The sequence below is a fragment of the Oryza brachyantha genome, chromosome 11 (assembly GCF_000231095.2).
Source record: "Oryza brachyantha chromosome 11, ObraRS2, whole genome shotgun sequence".
Classification (NCBI taxonomy): domain Eukaryota; kingdom Viridiplantae; phylum Streptophyta; class Magnoliopsida; order Poales; family Poaceae; genus Oryza; species Oryza brachyantha.
Genome location: NC_023173.2, coordinates 3,569,232 through 3,587,390, shown reverse-complemented (window position 1 = coordinate 3,587,390; position 18,159 = coordinate 3,569,232). Strand labels below are relative to the sequence as shown.

General features: G+C 40.8%; 2 protein-coding genes and 1 pseudogene across 2 annotated transcripts; all 3 read left to right on the top strand.

The window, feature by feature from the left end:
- Window positions 1–4,001: 4,001 nt before the first annotated feature.
- LOC102717561 (extra-large guanine nucleotide-binding protein 3) lies at window positions 4,002–9,378 on the top strand. Its single transcript, XM_006662747.3, has 9 exons — window positions 4,002–5,369; window positions 5,458–5,595; window positions 6,236–6,340; window positions 6,437–6,619; window positions 6,993–7,170; window positions 7,248–7,492; window positions 7,889–8,061; window positions 8,147–8,344; window positions 8,686–9,378. Exons 1-9 carry the CDS (start codon window positions 4,410–4,412, stop codon window positions 9,074–9,076), a joined length of 2,571 nt encoding a protein of 856 aa, XP_006662810.1. The 5' UTR covers window positions 4,002–4,409; the 3' UTR covers window positions 9,077–9,378.
- A 1,491-nt stretch (window positions 9,379–10,869) lies between these two features.
- LOC102717289 lies at window positions 10,870–12,393 on the top strand. Its single transcript, XM_006662746.3, has one exon. It carries the CDS (start codon window positions 10,946–10,948, stop codon window positions 12,122–12,124), a length of 1,179 nt encoding a protein of 392 aa, XP_006662809.1. The 5' UTR covers window positions 10,870–10,945; the 3' UTR covers window positions 12,125–12,393.
- A 3,342-nt stretch (window positions 12,394–15,735) lies between these two features.
- Window positions 15,736–17,182, top strand: LOC102709122 (annotated as a pseudogene).
- The last annotated feature ends 977 nt before the right edge of the window (window positions 17,183–18,159 follow it).

Genomic DNA, 18,159 nt, shown 5'->3' with positions numbered 1-18,159 from the left:
GTTCAGATTCTGACTTTTGAAGATTTTGTGAGAAGTTGTAGCTGCTATAAGCTCACTAAATAGGCTCATAGACATTAAAGATATCTATACATACACACTTATAAATCATCTCTTTATTTGTAAAGGCAGGTCAGTGATATTTCTTTTAAAGTGCCTCTACACTATTATAGAAGCATTTTTCATATCTCTAAAGAATACCGTAAGACATGATACTCAGAGATATTTTCTTAAAGTATCTGTACATTGCTGTAAAGGTACGATGTTAGAAAATTGCCTATGCAGGTTATTTTTATCGTAGCAACTAGTATTTGTATTCCATTATGTTAAAAATAAGGCGTGCTTTGAAGAGCGATCTTGGTTGATGAATTCATTTTTCCAACTCCTATATATTCTTTTTTTCTTCTAGAGATTCAACTCGAACCCATGAACGTGTTCAAAGATTAAAGCCAAGATTAATTGACCCGACAATATAATATATCTTGCATGAGGATAGGAACTAAGGCCGCGTTCGGCATCTCCCCTAGTTAACTTATCTTCCTCGTTTTCCACGCGCATATTTTCCGAACTGTTAAACGGTGTACTTTTTGCAAAAATTTTCTTTAGGAAAGTTGTTTTAAAAAGTCATATCAATCTATTTTATATTTTTTAATAACTAATAATTAATTAATCATATATTAATCTATTACTATGTTTTTTTTTGCCAGGGCATAAGTTAACTTATGCCCCAACACTTAACGCGGCCTAAATATGTACTTTGGAGGAACAAAATGAATAGTACCCAGATAAAGAACACTTAATTTACCATATCGTAGTTGGCATGAAACAACTTGTTAATTAAGATGCAGCGAATTTGTTGAATGTATGAACATGAACCAGATTGTTGTGCTAGCAAAATCCCAATCCTCCACCATTTTGGGCACCGTTCATATGACTCAGTATCTTGCGTTTCAACACAAGAAAGTTCAAAATTGAGGTGACTTTGCACGGTCTCGAAGAATGTTTTGACTTCGTAAAACTTAAATTAAATAGTAGCACTTCCGTTATATATTATGTCGGTTCCAAGTTTGTTCTAAATAAAACACATTTTAAGTTTTATCAAGTTTAGATAGCAATTATTAACATCTTCAACACTAAATTTTACTTCATTAAATAGAAGATGAATCAAAGAAAATATGCTAATAGGAGGATTCAACCTCCGGCCTACTAAATAGAAGAGGGGATAGTGATCACTGAGCCAAGACAGTACTTGTGATTAAACGATTACTACATTATACACATATGTATCAATCCGCGGTTCAATCAAAAAATTTCCGACGCGTGCGACAATTTTGCAGTCTGCGCAAGGGGCTAACAGAAAAATTCGCCGTGCCACTGTTGCCGGTCGTCCTCGTAGTCGAGTGGTCGTTTGCTACTTCACCTTTCTGTCCTCCAGAGAGCGGCAGGAGGTTAGTTCTGTGATTTTTAAAATATAAAATTAAATTTATAAATTATTTAATAAATAAAATTCAAAATTCAAAATTCAAAAAATTGCTAGGACACTGGGGTCAACTTATCATTGAAATTTGCCAGCTTGGGTCTTGGGAGCAGTGAAAAAAGTGAGGCCCACTTGGGGGCAAGCATGCAGTGTGGGCTGGCATGCGCAGAGCACAGAGCCCAACTGTGGGCCTGATAGAAGAGTTGTGCACTGTTTCATGGTTCCTTGGGAGCTGGGAGGCCGGTGAGCAGTTTGGTTTAATGCAATTTGGCCGTTTTCTTTTGTGGATAAAAAATGAAACATAATGATTTTTAAGATAACTATCTAATAGTATAATAAATAATAAAAGTAACTATTATAAAACCATAAATCTATTTTAGAAAGATGAGATGGCACTTAGCTATTTGGTAAGCATGAATGCAAGAGTTGTGAAAAAAAATTAAAATAATCAGTAAAGCAACGAGCCAACTTTTTACCCATATTGTCAAAATCTTAATAAGCTTGGTACCACTAAACTTGATCGAATATAATTTATATTAGTATGGAAAAAAGTTGGCAGCAAATGCTATTGAAATTTGGCACTCGATTCAAACAAGGTCCATATATTTCCCAAATGCTATCCACTTAAATTACAGTCATTGTCCATTTAATTTTTCGCGGCAAACCGTGTTGGTTTCGATGCATAATGTATATTTATTGCAAAACCCATGAAAATTTATCTTACAGTTAAATCATCTGCATATCTAGGTTGAATTTTTTTTGTGGACGAAAGATGATAATGTATATTTATCCAAAACACATGAAAATTTATCTTACAATTAAATCATCTGCATATCTAGGTTGTATTTTTTTGGACGAAAGATGAAAGATAATCTAATTTCTTAATAGTTAAATATGGTAAACGATAAAGTTACCTACTATAAAATTAAAAATCTACTTTAGAAAAATGAGACGATGGACATTTATATATAATCTTTTTTAAAAAGATACACCGCTTAGTAATTCGAAAAACCTATGCGTAAAAAACGATGAATAATCTAGCACCAAAAAAACACATCCCTAATCTAACATGTCAACGTTAGTACACCAGTGAAACAACAAGCATACAAATATATGGATATAATATCTACATTCTTGAACACATTGTATCATAGAGGTTACGTCATGCATTATGGGCCTGTTTGGGAGAGCTTCTCCCAGTTACAGTTTTTTCCAAAAGCTGCTTCTGCCAGAAGCTGCCCCAAACGGTTCACAGCTTCTGAGAATCTGTAGTTAACTACGTATTCTGGAAAATGAACTAAGAATCCAGGAGTTGGAAAGGATGAGTTTATGAGTTTTTCCAGATTCTCAGAAGCTAGCTACTTTCTCAGAATCTAAAGCTCCCCAAACAGGTCCTATGATGGTTATCTTAAAAAACATATGTCCCTTGAGTTATTTACCTATGCTATTGTAAAATAATAAAATGATACGGCCTTTACTAGATAAGATCTCCGTATCATACCTATCACCCTCAAGCTTCATACGAGTGCCATCACCAAAATCACCCTGCTTCTATGCCTTTTCTCTAGACCCATTCTTTCCTTACCATAATCGAGTAGGTTAGGGTACCCCAATCAAATCTGCTACTATTAACCGTCATCTCCTACATGTGTCTATCTAAGTTTTCATCGCACTATTATTTATTTTATGAGCTCTCACTCTCTTTTGCTAGCCTAGCCAAAAACCTAATGAGATGTTTGGAGTTGCTGGTATCGATAAAGGTTGATAAGAAGTTCCAGGCAGGTACATTCAGATGAATGGAATGATCAATCTATATATTTGTTTCTTAACTTTTCTTCCAATAATGTTTAGCATATAAGAAACTCAAAAGCCCACTAAAGCTTTGCATGGTGCCTCTACATCCATCACCATGCTTTCCTCGAACCTGTTTGCCGCCCGTGTCATACCCTCATTTACACCAAAAACTTAATTGACAAATACCGTCTTGCTACAATGTATTTCTCCACCATCCTATTCTTCTTGAGCAATTTTATCATCCTTGAGTAGGTACCAAATTTTATATAAAAAAACTGTGGTACCTCTTGGTACCCCTTAAAATTGAGAAAAATGCTCGTTCTTCTTTGAAAACCCGCCTCACCATGTAGGCTCTCCTAGCCCCTCCCCCTCTACTTAACCCAAAATCTAGTCCAACAATCCTTGCTCACCGTTATCTGGAAACCAAGAAAAAAGCTTACAAAAATCCGACAATCCTTTCAGCATGGTCCCTTCCTCTTTCTTAAGGGGTGTTTATTTCTAGAGACTAAACTTTAATCCCTAGTCACATCGGATATTTGGATATTTATTATAAATAATAAACGTAGTAAACTTTAGTCTCTTTCTTACCTTGGCTGAAAGACTGAAGGCAGAAGTCATCGGATCAAAATACCCTATGATCACTCGACTTCAGGTTAAGTTAGTAAACCAAAAGGTGTAATTTTTATAAGTGTGTTTGGAAAAGTGGGTTTTGGTAGCAAACCGCTCCTGCTCCCACCCACGTCTCATCTTCTTCTTCCTCCCTCCCCCTCCAGATCCACCCACGCGCTGCTCCTCCTCCTCCTCCCGCCCCGGCAGATCCCCGTGCGGCTCCGGCTCCTCCCGCGCCGTCGCGGCAGCTGCAAGTCGACGACGACCTCCGCCCCTCCGCCGCCGCCCTCATTTCCGAGCTATAACCCACACGTGGCCGGTGGGTTTGGCCCGCCGTGAAATGAGCCCCCTCCCTGCCGGAAAGGTCAGCTTGGTGGTGGTGGTGGAAAGATTGGATTTTGGTTCCACCCGTCGCGTGCCCGCGGGTTTCGTCTCGATCAGTTCGCTGTTCCGAAAGGAATCAACTTTGCCAGCTCTCGGTTCGGTGACGAGGGAGTAGGGCTAGAGGTGCACGGCTACCGGAGGAGGAGCTATGGCGGAGGCGATGGATGGGGGCAGCTGGGAAGACATGCTGAGGAGGATCCTCCCGCCGGGGGCTCCCATCCCCGAGGCGCCGCCAAACCTCGATTACTCCATCGCTCTCGAGTACGACGGCCCGCCGGTGTCGTATGAGCTGCCCAGGGTAGACCCCGTTGAGATCCCCACGGCGGAGCCGGTGTCCGGTCCGCAGAGGCTAGGGAATGGAGGAGGGTTGCCGGTGGCGCCAATTGTTGAGCCTATTCCTCTTCCAGTGTCCCGGATCGCCCGATGCGCAGAGCCCGTGTCAGCTCATGTTGGCGGCAGCTCGGATTCGGTCGATTCAGTCCTGCAGAACGAGGAGTTCGATGACGACGACGACTCCCGTTCATTGTCTCATGATTCAGCTCAAAGTTCACCAGGGCCGCAGGACAGAAACCACCGTATGCAGGACGGGAGGAGAGGTCCTACGGTGACCTTTGGGTTCACGCCGGACAGCAACTATGGGAGCAGGGAGTTCGGTGAGATGTCCGAGCAGTACGTTGCGGTGACCAAGAAGGAGAAGAGGAGGAGGGCGTGCTACCGGTGTGGGAAGAGGAAATGGGAGAGCAAGGAGTCATGCCTTGTATGCGATGCAAGGTACTGTGGCTATTGCGTGCTGAGGATGATGGGTTCAATGCCAGAAGGGCGCAAGTGTGTCACTTGCATTGGCCAGCCAATTGATGAGTCCAAGCGGTCAAAGCTAGGGAAGAATTCAAGGACCCTCTCACGGTTACTCAGCCCCTTGGAAGTAAGGCAGATACTGAAAGCTGAGAAGGAGTGCCAAGCAAACCAGCTACGACCTGAGCAACTTATAGTGAATGGTTGTCCATTGAGGCCAGATGAGCTGACAGAGCTGCTTAGTTGCTCCCGGCCACCTCAGAAGCTGAAGCCGGGAAAGTATTGGTATGACAAGGAATCAGGTTTATGGGGAAAGGTAAATTCATTATGAGCGTAATATCATGAGTTTCTTGTTATATAAGTTTAACATGATCTGTGCTAATAAAACCTTTTTGTTCTGATAGGAAGGAGAAAAACCAGAAAGGATTATTAGCTCTAACCTTGGCTTTACTGGGAAGCTTCAGGCCAATGCCAGTAACGGAAATACACAGGTTTATATAAATGGAAGGGAAATAACAAAGATTGAGCTGAAAATTCTGAAGGTACGAATATTTCCATCTCTGTTGCTATATAACTGTGTCTCGCCATTAGCTGATTATGCTTTATTCATCCAAGCTGCTTGTGGATAGTCCTTTTGGTGGAAAGCATGAGCTGGATAAACTTGTGCCTCTCAGTTGCTGAGTACTTTTCAGCTTTGACCTGGTTATTTATATCTAGGTCATGAACTGCTGTATTTGGAAGGGGTGAATATTCAAAATAAAAAACCTTAAGTGCCAATTAATGACACTATAAATATGCTAAAAAACAGTCAATTTTGGTGTAACTGTAACCTTTCCGTTTTTGTGAAAAGTCTCAAATTTTCATGCTTGCGTAAAGCCTCCCAATTTAGAGAATTAGGAATGTTCTCTAAATGCAGTGCCTTTGTCAATTTAGAGAATCTAGACATCATGTTATTTTCTTTTTAGATAATGAAAGAGGATTACACATCATGCTATTTAATTCATCAACCAGAAGTTCCTGTTAGCAATGGGTACTAACTGGCACTAGTAGCTAATGCTTTCTTTTGGCCAAATTGGGCTCTTTAATCAATGGCCTAAATTTAAATGAGTTTTTAACTTAACCATAAAGAAGCAAGAGGACACACTCAGAGAGCTCATCACATCATTGGGATTGTGCTTGTAGGTTGCACATGTTCAATGTCCTCGTGATACTCATTTTTGGGTTTATGATGATGGTCGGTATGAGGAAGAAGGACAGAACAATATCAAAGGAAAAATATGGGAGTCGGTATGTATCTTTGTTAAAATAAATTAAGAGTCCATTGTGGTGTCGTCAAAATTTAAAGCTAGGTTTGCTTGTTTCTAACTATTATTTTATTCCCAGGCTTTGACACGTTTTGCATGCGCATTGTTTTCACTTCCGGTGCCTCCTGGGAACTGTAATGAAACCAGAGATGAAGTTCTCTATTCTGCAAGAACTGTCCCTGATTATTTGGACCAGAAAAGAATCCAAAAGCTACTGCTTCTTGGACCAGATGGTGCTGGTACAAGCACAATTTTCAAACAGGTCTCTTATACTCTCATATCTATTTACTTGAGCTTTATCCTTTCGTTGAATTTGTAATTGGACCAGTATGAGATTGCATCCCTTATGTAGTAATACAATTGAGCGATTTAGAAATCGAATTAATTGGACCATGTTTGTGCAGATACTTCTGACAGAGCAGAGATGCCATTAGTATTTTTTCATGGCTCAGCCACCAGACTTATGTTCCTAGCATAAAACTTGGAATTTTTTTTTATCGAATACCCACAAATCATGATCCATTATCAATAGTTATTTTGTATGATTGTATGTACCTTGGTAGTGCTCCCTGTAACTTGTCTTGATACTAACTCTTGTACAATCATTCTGAAAATACTTTGGGTCTTATGGACAGGCTAAGTACTTGTATGGGACAAGATTCACTCATGAAGAACTTGAAAACATCAAACTGATTATACAAAGCAATATGTTCAAGTACCTTGGAATTTTGCTAGAGGGCCGTGAACGTTTTGAAGAAGAAGCTTTGTCTAGATCAAACTGCACAATTTCAGAGGACGAAGAAGCCCAACAAGGTAAAATGGCCAAGACATTTGCTCCAGTGTTTGTTTCTGCAGCATGCTTTATTGCTGAACTGTTTTCTGTGCTGCAGATGGAAGTAAAGCAAATGGCTCAAATTCCTGTATATACTCGATAAATCCAAGGCTGAAGAAATTCTCCGATTGGCTTTTGGATATCATAGCGATGGGTGATTTAGATGCTTTCTTCCCTGCGGCAACACGTGAATATGCTCCATTCGTTGATGAGATGTGGAAGGATCCTGCCATACAAGCAACATATAAAAGAAAGGATGAATTGCATTTTCTCCCTGATGTTGCTGAGTACTTCTTGAGCAGGGTATAATCTTTGAGTTTATAAATTAATATAACTCCACTGTTGCTAGAGTTGGTGCTCATAATTTGCATTGAACAATTTTTTTATTACCACCTTTTTTTTTCGAAAAGATTACAAGTACAGAACATATGCTAGTCTACTTTGTTTACAACAGTAACAGTTTGACTCATCCAGAACATTGCATATATTCTTTGTGTTGAAGCCCTCTTTGGAGACCACCAGTTTCAAAATTTACTAAAACCAAAATATATATTCGAGTCTCCATCATCTTGCAATTTTATCATTGTTGCTGTTTTGATGTTGTCATGTTGGCAGCAAAACTATATTTTGTCATGTGTAGTTGAATTTTTATTTCAAGCTGTTAAACTGATTTCTCCTGTACGTGAAATACCTTTGCAGGCCATTGAGGTATCAAGCAATGAGTATGAACCTTCAGAGAAAGATGTGATCTTTGCTGAAGGTGTAACACAAGGGAATGGGTTGGCTTTCATTGAATTCGCCCTCGATGATCGCAGTCCCATGTCTGAACCTTACATTGACAACCCTGAGGCACATTCCCAGTCACTTACCAAGTAAGCTCTTAATTTTCTTGATACCTTGTGTGCAAGTTGCTCTCAGCCATGCTTAATTAATTTTCATATATATTTTGCTCCTCAGATATCAGCTGATTAGAGTAAGTGCCAAGGGCATGAATGATGGCTGCAAGTGGGTGGAAATGTTTGAGGATGTTCGCATGGTGATATTCTCTGTAGCCCTCAGTGATTATGACCAAGTGGGACCTCCTGTATATGGCAGCAATCGGTCTCTTCTGAACAAGATGATGCAGGCCAAAGAGTTATTTGAGTCTACGATTCGGTATGCTGCTATTTTTCATTGAAAATTAATATTCTGTGGAGTACATTCCTACAGAGTACAGATTCTTTTCTCCACTACTGCATCTGGCAATTCTTAACCTGAAATATCTTGGACGAAGTAATAATTCCAGTATCATAATCAAGTTTTTTTTTCTAGAACTAGTACCGTAATTAAGTTGATCTCAACACCTGGGTTTGGATACAGTAACCGAATTAGAAAGATGTATAGTCAATACTGTTGTTGTTGGTACCGTCCCATAAAATTGGAAATTGTCCTTGAATGGATTTTGTTGAATTAGTAAGCAGTTTTTGTTCTAATCTTCTCTGCTGTTGTACAACCAGGCAACCATGCTTCTGCGACACTCCTTTTGTTCTGGTACTCAACAAGTATGACCTCTTCGAGGAGAAGATCAACCGCGCACCTCTATCAACCTGCGAGTGGTTCAGCGACTTCTCCCCAGTGCGGACGCACCACAACAACCAATCGCTAGCCCACCAGGCGTACTACTACATCGCGGTGAAGTTCAAGGACCTGTACTACGAGCACACGAACCGGAAGCTCTTCGTGTGGCAGGCGCGTGCCCGTGATCGCCAGACAATCGACGAGGCATTCAAGTACATAAGGGAAATTCTCAGGTGGGAGGATGAGAAGGATGAGAACTTTGGCTTGGAAATGGACTCATACTACAGCACCACTGAAATCAGCTCCTCCCCTTTCATCAGAGCTGAATGAACTATCAGTGGGGCGTCCAAACGATTTCTTGCAGCCTGGTGAAGAGTGCTGCCTTCCTTTTTTTTCCAGATGGTATAGAAAACATTGATGGTTGTATATTAACTTTAGATTATTTTACAGGTTATCCTGATCGAAATTGTTGTTCTCTCTGAAGAGAATAGGATCTGTTGGTCCTGTTGTTGTGCTGGCCTGTACTAATTTTTCCGAGAAAAATGTACAAAGAAAGAAAAATCAATTGTGTGATATGTCTGTAATTTCTGGCAAAATGCAATTTTATCAACAACAGAAGAGTCTTTCTTATACCCAAATACCATGTGGGTATTTTTTATCCACGGTAATTCACGCCCAATTATTACCCATAAATACAATAAAAAATAATGATATATGATCAATATCAACATGATTTGTAAAATTAATGGTAAAGCATAAGTATAACTAGAAATTTCATCGCACAACCAAATACTAAATAAACTAGTAGTGTATCATCATAGCATGACACATAACTGGTGTTGGGCGTAGTTTTGATGGATCAAGTGTATAATTTATTTTTATTTATTCTTAATGGATACCCATTGAATGATGGGTATAAATACTACCTACTCATACCCAAAAACTCAATAACCCATCGGTATAAAAATTTCTCATTAAGGATCATTGGCTATACCAACTAATAACTGACCAAGATATATAAAATATCTAGCCTCACTACGAATAATCATAGAAGATCGGACCAAACCGAGACAGTTCAAGATTACACATAGCGATGTTAGGATAGATACTAAACAAATCTAGATCCATATCAATCTGATGAGCCGATGACTAATAACTTATCGGCTGGTACTTCAATAAAACAATGAGCAAGATACATCAACATGATATAAACTATTTAATAAATGCAATCTAATAGATCGGCTGAACTGAGATAGTACGAGATTGAATATGTCAAATGACAAATATCAAATCGATGTAAATGGTCGACCAGATCGACTCAATATATAGGAATAATCTAAGCTGAAACTGATAGGATAACTAGCAATTGCACAACCAGATTAGAAGATCAAACTAAATCGAGACAGTTCTAATCTAGTCAATACGATTACCTTGGCCGGCAGAACATATGATTTACCCCTTCGTCGGAGATCGAGACAATGCAACCTCGCGTCAGGTGTCAAGTTCCGCCGTTGATGAAACCTCAGTGAAGAGGGTGACGATGCGCCGAAAGTAATTGATCTATATTATGTAGAAGTAGATAATTTATAATGACTCCGAACATACATATTTATACCCATGGGTGGATAGTAGTCCATGCCGGACATAACACACAACTCCTAATAGATAAAAAAAATAACAAACAAGTCTCAATCGGACTCTAACTTTCTTAGTGATAAAGAAAAAAAATCCTAAACTAACTCTAATTAATAGACAAAATTATACCCCATGCCTTGGTTTTCGCGATTCTCTATCGATTTCGAACTCTTCAGGATAAAATTTTTATCGGTGATTTACATTTTTTTATCCAAACCCAATAAAAAATTTTATCAAATTTTGGTGTTAACAATTCTGTATGCACCCATAAAAAACGACCGTAATATCATAAACTAAAAAAGTTTTACAAGCTCATTCCAATATAAAATTCATAATCAAAATTTGAACATATTAAATGAATCCTATCGATTAAATATTTATAAACAAAGGGAGTACACTATTTGAGCTGCGGATGATTTACAGTAGAAAAACAATTAATAAGAGAAAAATAAAGTACTCCCAAAATAAGAGAGGCTTTCTATCTGTCATCGTGGGCCGTCGTCCCCAACAAAAAGCCCGTAATAATACCCTCGCCGGCGCCGGCGTTCCTCCGGCGGCGCCGCCATGCTCCACCTCCGCAACCACCTTCTCCCGCTGCTCCGCGCCACCTTCCATGCCTCCTCCTACTCCTACCCTCCACGCCTTCACCGCCTCCTCCTCTCCACGGCCAGCAGGCCCGCGGCCGCCGGGGCGCGCTTCTCCGTCGAGGAGTACCTCGTCGGCACCTGCGGCCTAACCGCCGCGCAGGCGCTCATGGCTTCCGAGAAGCTCTCCCGCCTCAAGTCCGCCTCTAGGCCTGACGCCGTGGTCGCCGTCCTCTCCGGCGTCGGCCTCTCCCGCGCCGAGCTCGCCGCGGCAGTGGCCTCCGACCCGATGCTGCTCTGCGCCAAGGCTGACGGCATCGCCCGCCGCGTCGCCTCCCTCCGCGACCGCGTCGGCTTGTCCGACCCTCAAATCGGCAGCTTTCTCCTGGCCGGCGGGGCAAGAAGCCTCCGCTCCGGCGACATCGCCTCGAAGCTCGAGTTCTGGATCCCGTTCTCTGGCTCCTTCGACATGCTTCTCAGGGTAGTGAAAGGGAACTACCGCATCTTCACCGCCAACATCGAGAAGGTGGTCAAGCCCAACGTGGCGCTGCTCCAGGAGTGCGGGCTAACTGTTTGTGATATTGTCAAGATGGCCGGGTACGCGTCGTGGGTGCTCACCTTCAGTCCAAAGAAGGTGGAAGCACTTGTGCAGCGTGCCGAGGAGCTCGGCGTGCCGCGCACCTCCGGCGTTTTCAAGTACACGCTGGGTGCCACTGGCTGCATCACCGAAGGCAAGGCCACCGCGAGGATGAAGTTCTTGAGCTGCACTCTTGGTTGCTCCATGGACAAGCTCCGCCCTGCGGTCCGTAGAGCACCGCAAATTCTTGGGTTATCGGAGGAAAATCTTCGCAGCAAGATTGAGTTCCTGGTCAACAAGGTTGCGTTGGAGCCTAATTACATTTTGCAGAGGCCTGTGCTGCTTTCGCTCAGCCTGGTGAAGCGGCTGGCGCCGAGGCATTATGTTCTACAAGTCCTTGCAGTGAAGGGGTTGATCAAAAATGATGTTGACTTTTACAGTTCTGTATGTCTTGTCGAGGAGGATTTTGTAGCACGGTATATTGATGGCTATAAGGATGCTGTTCCTGGGCTCGCAGATGTCTATGCCGCTCTTCGTGCTGGGAAATTGCCTGTGCAGCTATACCCAACGTCTTCAGACTGATGTTGGTCGGCTCTCTCTGGCCCTACTTCTCATTCCATGGATGGTTTGCTTTGCTTCAGCAGATTTTTCCCGTTCAGGTACTTTTAGCAATCAAGATTTTGAACACCTCTTGCTGTAAGCCAGGCCCAGTGAATGTCATTCCTTGTAATGTATTGCAAATATTGATTACAGTAGTATAACAACTAATTATCTGATCCCTCCTAATGCTATGCATGGTCATGTTGTGGAGAACTGGAGATTATGCAGCTAGTCTTGATTGTCTGAATTTTGATGCATGGTGTTCTTGTGAATATTGATGTCTTATTGCTTCAGCATCTATGTTCTAGTTCTGGTAAAATTTGAAATGCCATTTTCACTCCATCTCATATTCTTGATTGCTCATCACTGAAAAAGAGGTTATGCATGTTAGATAGTCTGTCACTCTCATCTTTTGATTTTTGTTTATACTTATAAGCTAAAATTTAAGTTTTCAACCTTACATTTAAAGTTGATTTTGAGGTTTTTGCACCGAAGTTTATTTTTACAGCATTGCCTTTTAGATCGCCATGAACATATATATAAAAGTTCTATTCGTAAATTATTTTCCATTTACGAATATGCCATTTGGCCTTTTGTTTTAAAACCCAAAAGATGACCTGTGTAAATGTACCGGCATTTAGCTTCACAAGCTTTCCAATTATCTAACTTCAGTATGATAGTCGTGCCACTTCCAAAGTTTAGCTCAACACCCAGATGAATCTAAAACTACTCACTGGATGCATGCTAGAATTACACCTAAACAATTGTTGGTACAGATTGATGAAATGATCTGGAAGAGGAGTCATTGTTGGAACAGGCTGAAATTGCCCTGGTTTCTTCAACAGATAATGTCAAGTTGACAGCTTGTATTTAGCAGTAATATCAGAAACTTCGGCTCCCATCGTTTCGCTTTTTGGAGGAATAAGCGAAAACGCGTTTCTGCAAACGAAAAATAATTTGTAGGTAAAACTTTTATATACGTGTCTATAGCGACTCAAAAACGAAATGTGTAAAACAAACCATGCTGAAAAAACCACAAAATCTAGTTTAAAATTACGTTCTAAAATTTAAATTTTGACTTATAAGCAGTTGTAGCTGCGAAACGATGGAGCCCTTCGTCTTTTATATTCTGACTTTAGGCTTGTGGGCCTCCACCTCTCGGCCCAACGCCCATAACACCACATGAACCCTTTTGAGCAGCTTGGCTTCGAGCTGTAACACAGGCTTATAGACTTAGGTATAACACTAAAATGACCTAAACAAGATGCCTGACCTATCTAAAACTCAAGTCTTTTATATCTAGGCTTGTATTTTTGTAAACTAAAAGGACTGATTCTAAGATTATAGGATATTGCCATGCCAAATAGCTATCATCAAGAGTAGGTGGAACCCCAGCCATAAGCTCTCAGAGAGAAGGGATTTGCATCTTGGCATAAGCCAAGAAAGCAAAGTATATGACATGTCCTTCAACTTGGCCCTAGATATCATCTAGGGTCAGAAACCTATAAAATACACGTCTAAATCACTAATATTGATTTAATATATCACTTGATGTCTAAAGTGATGGAATTTTTTTATTTAAAAACCTTTTTAATAAATAATTTTATTACTAACCTTCGAAGAAAATATTTTCAACGTATTAACCTTTTGGCCACGTCACCAAGATTGACGTGACGAAATGGCTTGCCATATCATTATCGGTGACGTGGCAACATTGTCTTGCCACACCACGTCGAAGAGGCTGCGTGACAACGTTGTCTTGCCACGCCACGCCACCAACGTTGTCGTGGCCAAAAGTTTTAGTTTTGGAAAAATTTTGTCCGTGGTTTAGTAATAAAATTAGTTGCTAAAAAAGTTTATTTAATAAAAAATTCTAAAGTGATGTGGTTGTCGCAAATTATGCGAATTTTATATTTAAGCAGCTCCACTGTATTACACCCCTAAATTGCCCACCGCTACCAAATTAGATTGGGAGAAACCACGATTAAGATAGTGGGCAGAGTGTGGTTGGTGAGCGACGGAAACTTATTTAGGGGCATAATAGAGCAAAGTGGTATAAACATGTAAAATTCTCGCCATCTTTATCCAGCAAGTTAGAATCCTAACTACATATATGCACTTGACTTTAGGAGATACATTAAACCAATATTCGAGCTTCAAACATGCATTTTATAAATTTGTGTGTCTAGATAATATCTGTTGCAAGTTTAAGCAACACTACGATAAATTTAATATTTCACCGTTTCATATTATAAGATTTTCTAGGTAACTAGATTTATTCAGAAAAGCGCTCATGCGTTACAACGGGGAGAAATCTAAACTTTAACTTATAATTTCAATACCAGTTTAGATAATAATGGAAGTGATCATCACCAAACAGAAAATTTCACACGTTCCTTTATGCGACAAGAAGGGTGGCTCCACGGACTAAGGCACTTAACTTGGATGGGCCGAATCAACCGAAAGTAACCTAACTGGTTGAGTTAAGTCCACTTTAATGCATTATCTTTTATTGTTTATGTAAAAATCTCGATGCATGTTATACCATAGATACGTTGAGAAGTTTTTTTTAAAAAAAATGTAACTTTTTTTAGCATTTATCAGGATAGTTTGAACATAGTGACTACAATATGGTATCCTATGACACTTGAAAACTATATTATGGTATTGTAAAACTTAAAATAAAAAATAACATATAAATAAAACTTTTATATATGTATTTATATCGATCTAAAAACCAAGGCTGAAAAAATAAACTACGATAAAAAAATCTCAAAATTAACTCCAAATTTAAGATTGAGGATTTGAATTTTCGCTTATAAATATGTGCAAAAACTAAAAAATGAGTGTGAAAAACTATAGTATGGTATTGTAAAAAGAACATACTGGAAAACTATCTTTAAAAAATAGTATAAAAAGCTATAGCATTGTATTGTATAACAAAAAAAAACAATCTGTAAAGAAAACAACATGAAAAAACACAGTACTACGGTACTGTAATAAGAGAAAAAAAGTGTATCCCTATGTCCCATATACGAGATTTAACTACTCACTTATAATTTTTGACCATTCGTATTATTCAAAAATTTAGTGCAAATATAAAAATTTATAAGTAATACTTAAACTACTTTTAATAATAAAAAATAATAACAAAATAAATAATATTTTTAAATTTTTTGAATAAAACGAGTAGTCAAACATTACAAATAGAAAGTCAAAATCCCTTATTATACGGAGGGAGTACCGCAAGGATCGAACATGCGTGACATATAATCCATGTGATTTTTAGTCATCGTGGATTACCACTCCAACAAGAGGCATAAATAGATTTATTACTCTTGCATTTCATAATGTATTTAACTTTTTTGCTTACAATGTTAACCATTTATCTTATTCAAAAATTATAAAAATATCATTTATTTTGCTTGTGACTTACTTTATTATCAAAAGAATTTTAAACACGGCCTGTTATTTTTTATATTTATACTAAATTTTTGAGAAACTAAAAAAAACTTAAACATCAAAAAGAGCTAGTATAAATAAACCAAGTTAACTACGGAAAAAAAACAGTTAAAATAAGAGTGAGACTGGGTCGTAGACTCGTCGTCCCCATCGGATCTGCCCGGCAAAACCCCCCACCATCACCGGCGGCGGCGCCGCGGCCATGCTCCACCTCCGGAGCCGCCTCCTTCCGCTGCTCCGCGCCACCTGCGGCGCCCCCACCTCCGCCTCCCCTCTGCCCCTTCGCCACCTTCTCCTCTCCTCCGCCCCCGCGGCATCCTTCTCCGCTCTGCACCTCAGCCGCCGCCTCCTCCTCTCCACCGCCACCTCCACCGTCTTCTCCGTGGAGGAGTACCTCGTCGACACCTGCGGGCTCTCAGCCGCCCAAGCGGTCAAAGCGTCCAAGAAGCTCAGCCATCTCAAGTCCGCAACCAATCCGGATGCCGTGGTCGCCCTCCTCTCCGGCTTCGGCATGTCCCGCGCCGAGCTCGCCGCTGTCGTGGCCTCCGACCCGCGGCTGCTCTGCGCCAGGGCTAACAAAATAGGCCCCCGCGTCGCCTCTCTCCGCGACCGCGTCGGCTTGTCCGACCCTCAAATTTGCAGCTTGCTCCTGGCCGGAGGGGCAACAGGCCTCCGCTCCGGTGACATCGCCTCGAAGCTCGAGTTCTGGATCCAGTTCCATGGCTCCTTCGAGGCGCTTCTCAAGGCATTGAAAGGAAACTACAGCATCCTCGCCACCGACATCGAGAAGGTGATCAAGCCAAACATTGCGCTGCTGCGGAAGTGCGGGCTAACTGTTCTTGATATTGTCAAGATGGCCGGATGCTCCCGATGGTTGCTCACGTTCAATCCAAAGAAGGTGGGAGCACTTGTGCAGCGTGCCGACGAGCTTGGTGTGCCACGCATCTCCAGCATTTTCAAGTACACGCTGGCATCCACTGGCTGCATGGCCGAAGGCAAGGCCACTGCGAGGATGAAGTTCTTGAGTAGCACTCTTGGTTGCCCCATGGACGCGCTCCGCTCTGCGGTCCGTAGAGTACCGCAAATTCTGGGATTATCTGAGGAAAATCTTCGCAGCAAGATAGAGTTCCTGGTCAACAAGGTTGCATTGGAGCCTGATTACATTTTGCAGAGGCCTGTGCTGCTTTCGCTCAGCCTGGAGAAGCGGCTGGTGCCGAGGCATTATGTTCTACAAGTCCTTGCAGTGAACGGGTTGATAAAAAATGATGTTTACTTTTACAGGTCTGTATGTCTAGCCGAGGACAATTTTGTAGCAAGGTATATTGATCGCCACGAGAATGCTGTTCCTGGGCTCGCAGATGCCTATGCCGCTGTTCGTGCTGGGAAATTGCCTGTGCAGGTATAACCCAACGTCTTCAGACTGATGTTGGTCAATTCTCTCTGGCACTACTACTCATTCCATGGATGGTTTGGTTCGGCAGATTTCCTGTTCAGGTACTTTAAGCAATCAAGATTTTGAACACCTCTTGCTGTATTTCGAATACTCATTACAGTAGTATAACAACTAATTATCTGATCCCCCCTAATGCTATGCATGCTCATGTTGTGGACATTATGCAGCTACTATTGATTGTCTGAATTTTGATGCATGGTGTTCATGTGAATATTGATGTCTTATTGCTTCTGCATCTATGTTCTTCTTCTGGTAAAATTTGAAAAGTCATTTTCACTCCATCTCTTATTGTTGATTGCCCTTACCACTGAAAAAGAAGTTATGCATGCCCGATAGTCTGTAAATGTACCAGCATTAAGCTTTGCAAGCTTCCCAGTTATCTAACTTCAGTTTGATAGGTGTGCCATTTTCAAAGTTTAGCTCAACACCCAAATTTATCTAAAACTACTCATTGGATGCATGCTAGAATTACACCTAAACAATTGTTGGTACAGATTGATGAAATGATCTGCAAGAGAAGTTGAAGTTGGAACAGGCTGAAATTGTCCTGATTTCACAGCATTGCCTTTTTGATCACTATGAATACATGTATAAAAGTTTTATTCGTAAATTATTTTTCATTTACGAGTATGCCTTTTGGCCTTTTGTTTGAAAATCCAAAAGATGACCTGTGTAATTGTACCGGCATTTAGCTTCACAAGCTTTCCAATTACCTAACTTCAGTATGATAGTCGTGCCCCTTCCAAAGTTTAGCTCAACACCCAGATGAATTACACCTAAACAATTGTTGGTACAGATTGATGAAATGATCTGGAAGAGGAGTCGTTGTTGGAACAGGCTGAAATTGCCCTGGTTTCTTCAACAGATAATGTCAAGTTGACAGCTTGTATTTAGCAGTAATATCAGAAACTTGGTCGTTTATATTCTGGCTTTAGGCTTGTGGGCCTCCACCTCTCGGCCCAACACCCATAACACCACATGAACCCTTTTGAGCAGCTTGGCTTCGGCCTTCGAGCTGCAACACAGGCTTCTGGACTTTGATATAACACTAAAATGACCCAAACAAGATGCCTAACCTATCTAAAACTCAAGTCTTTTATAT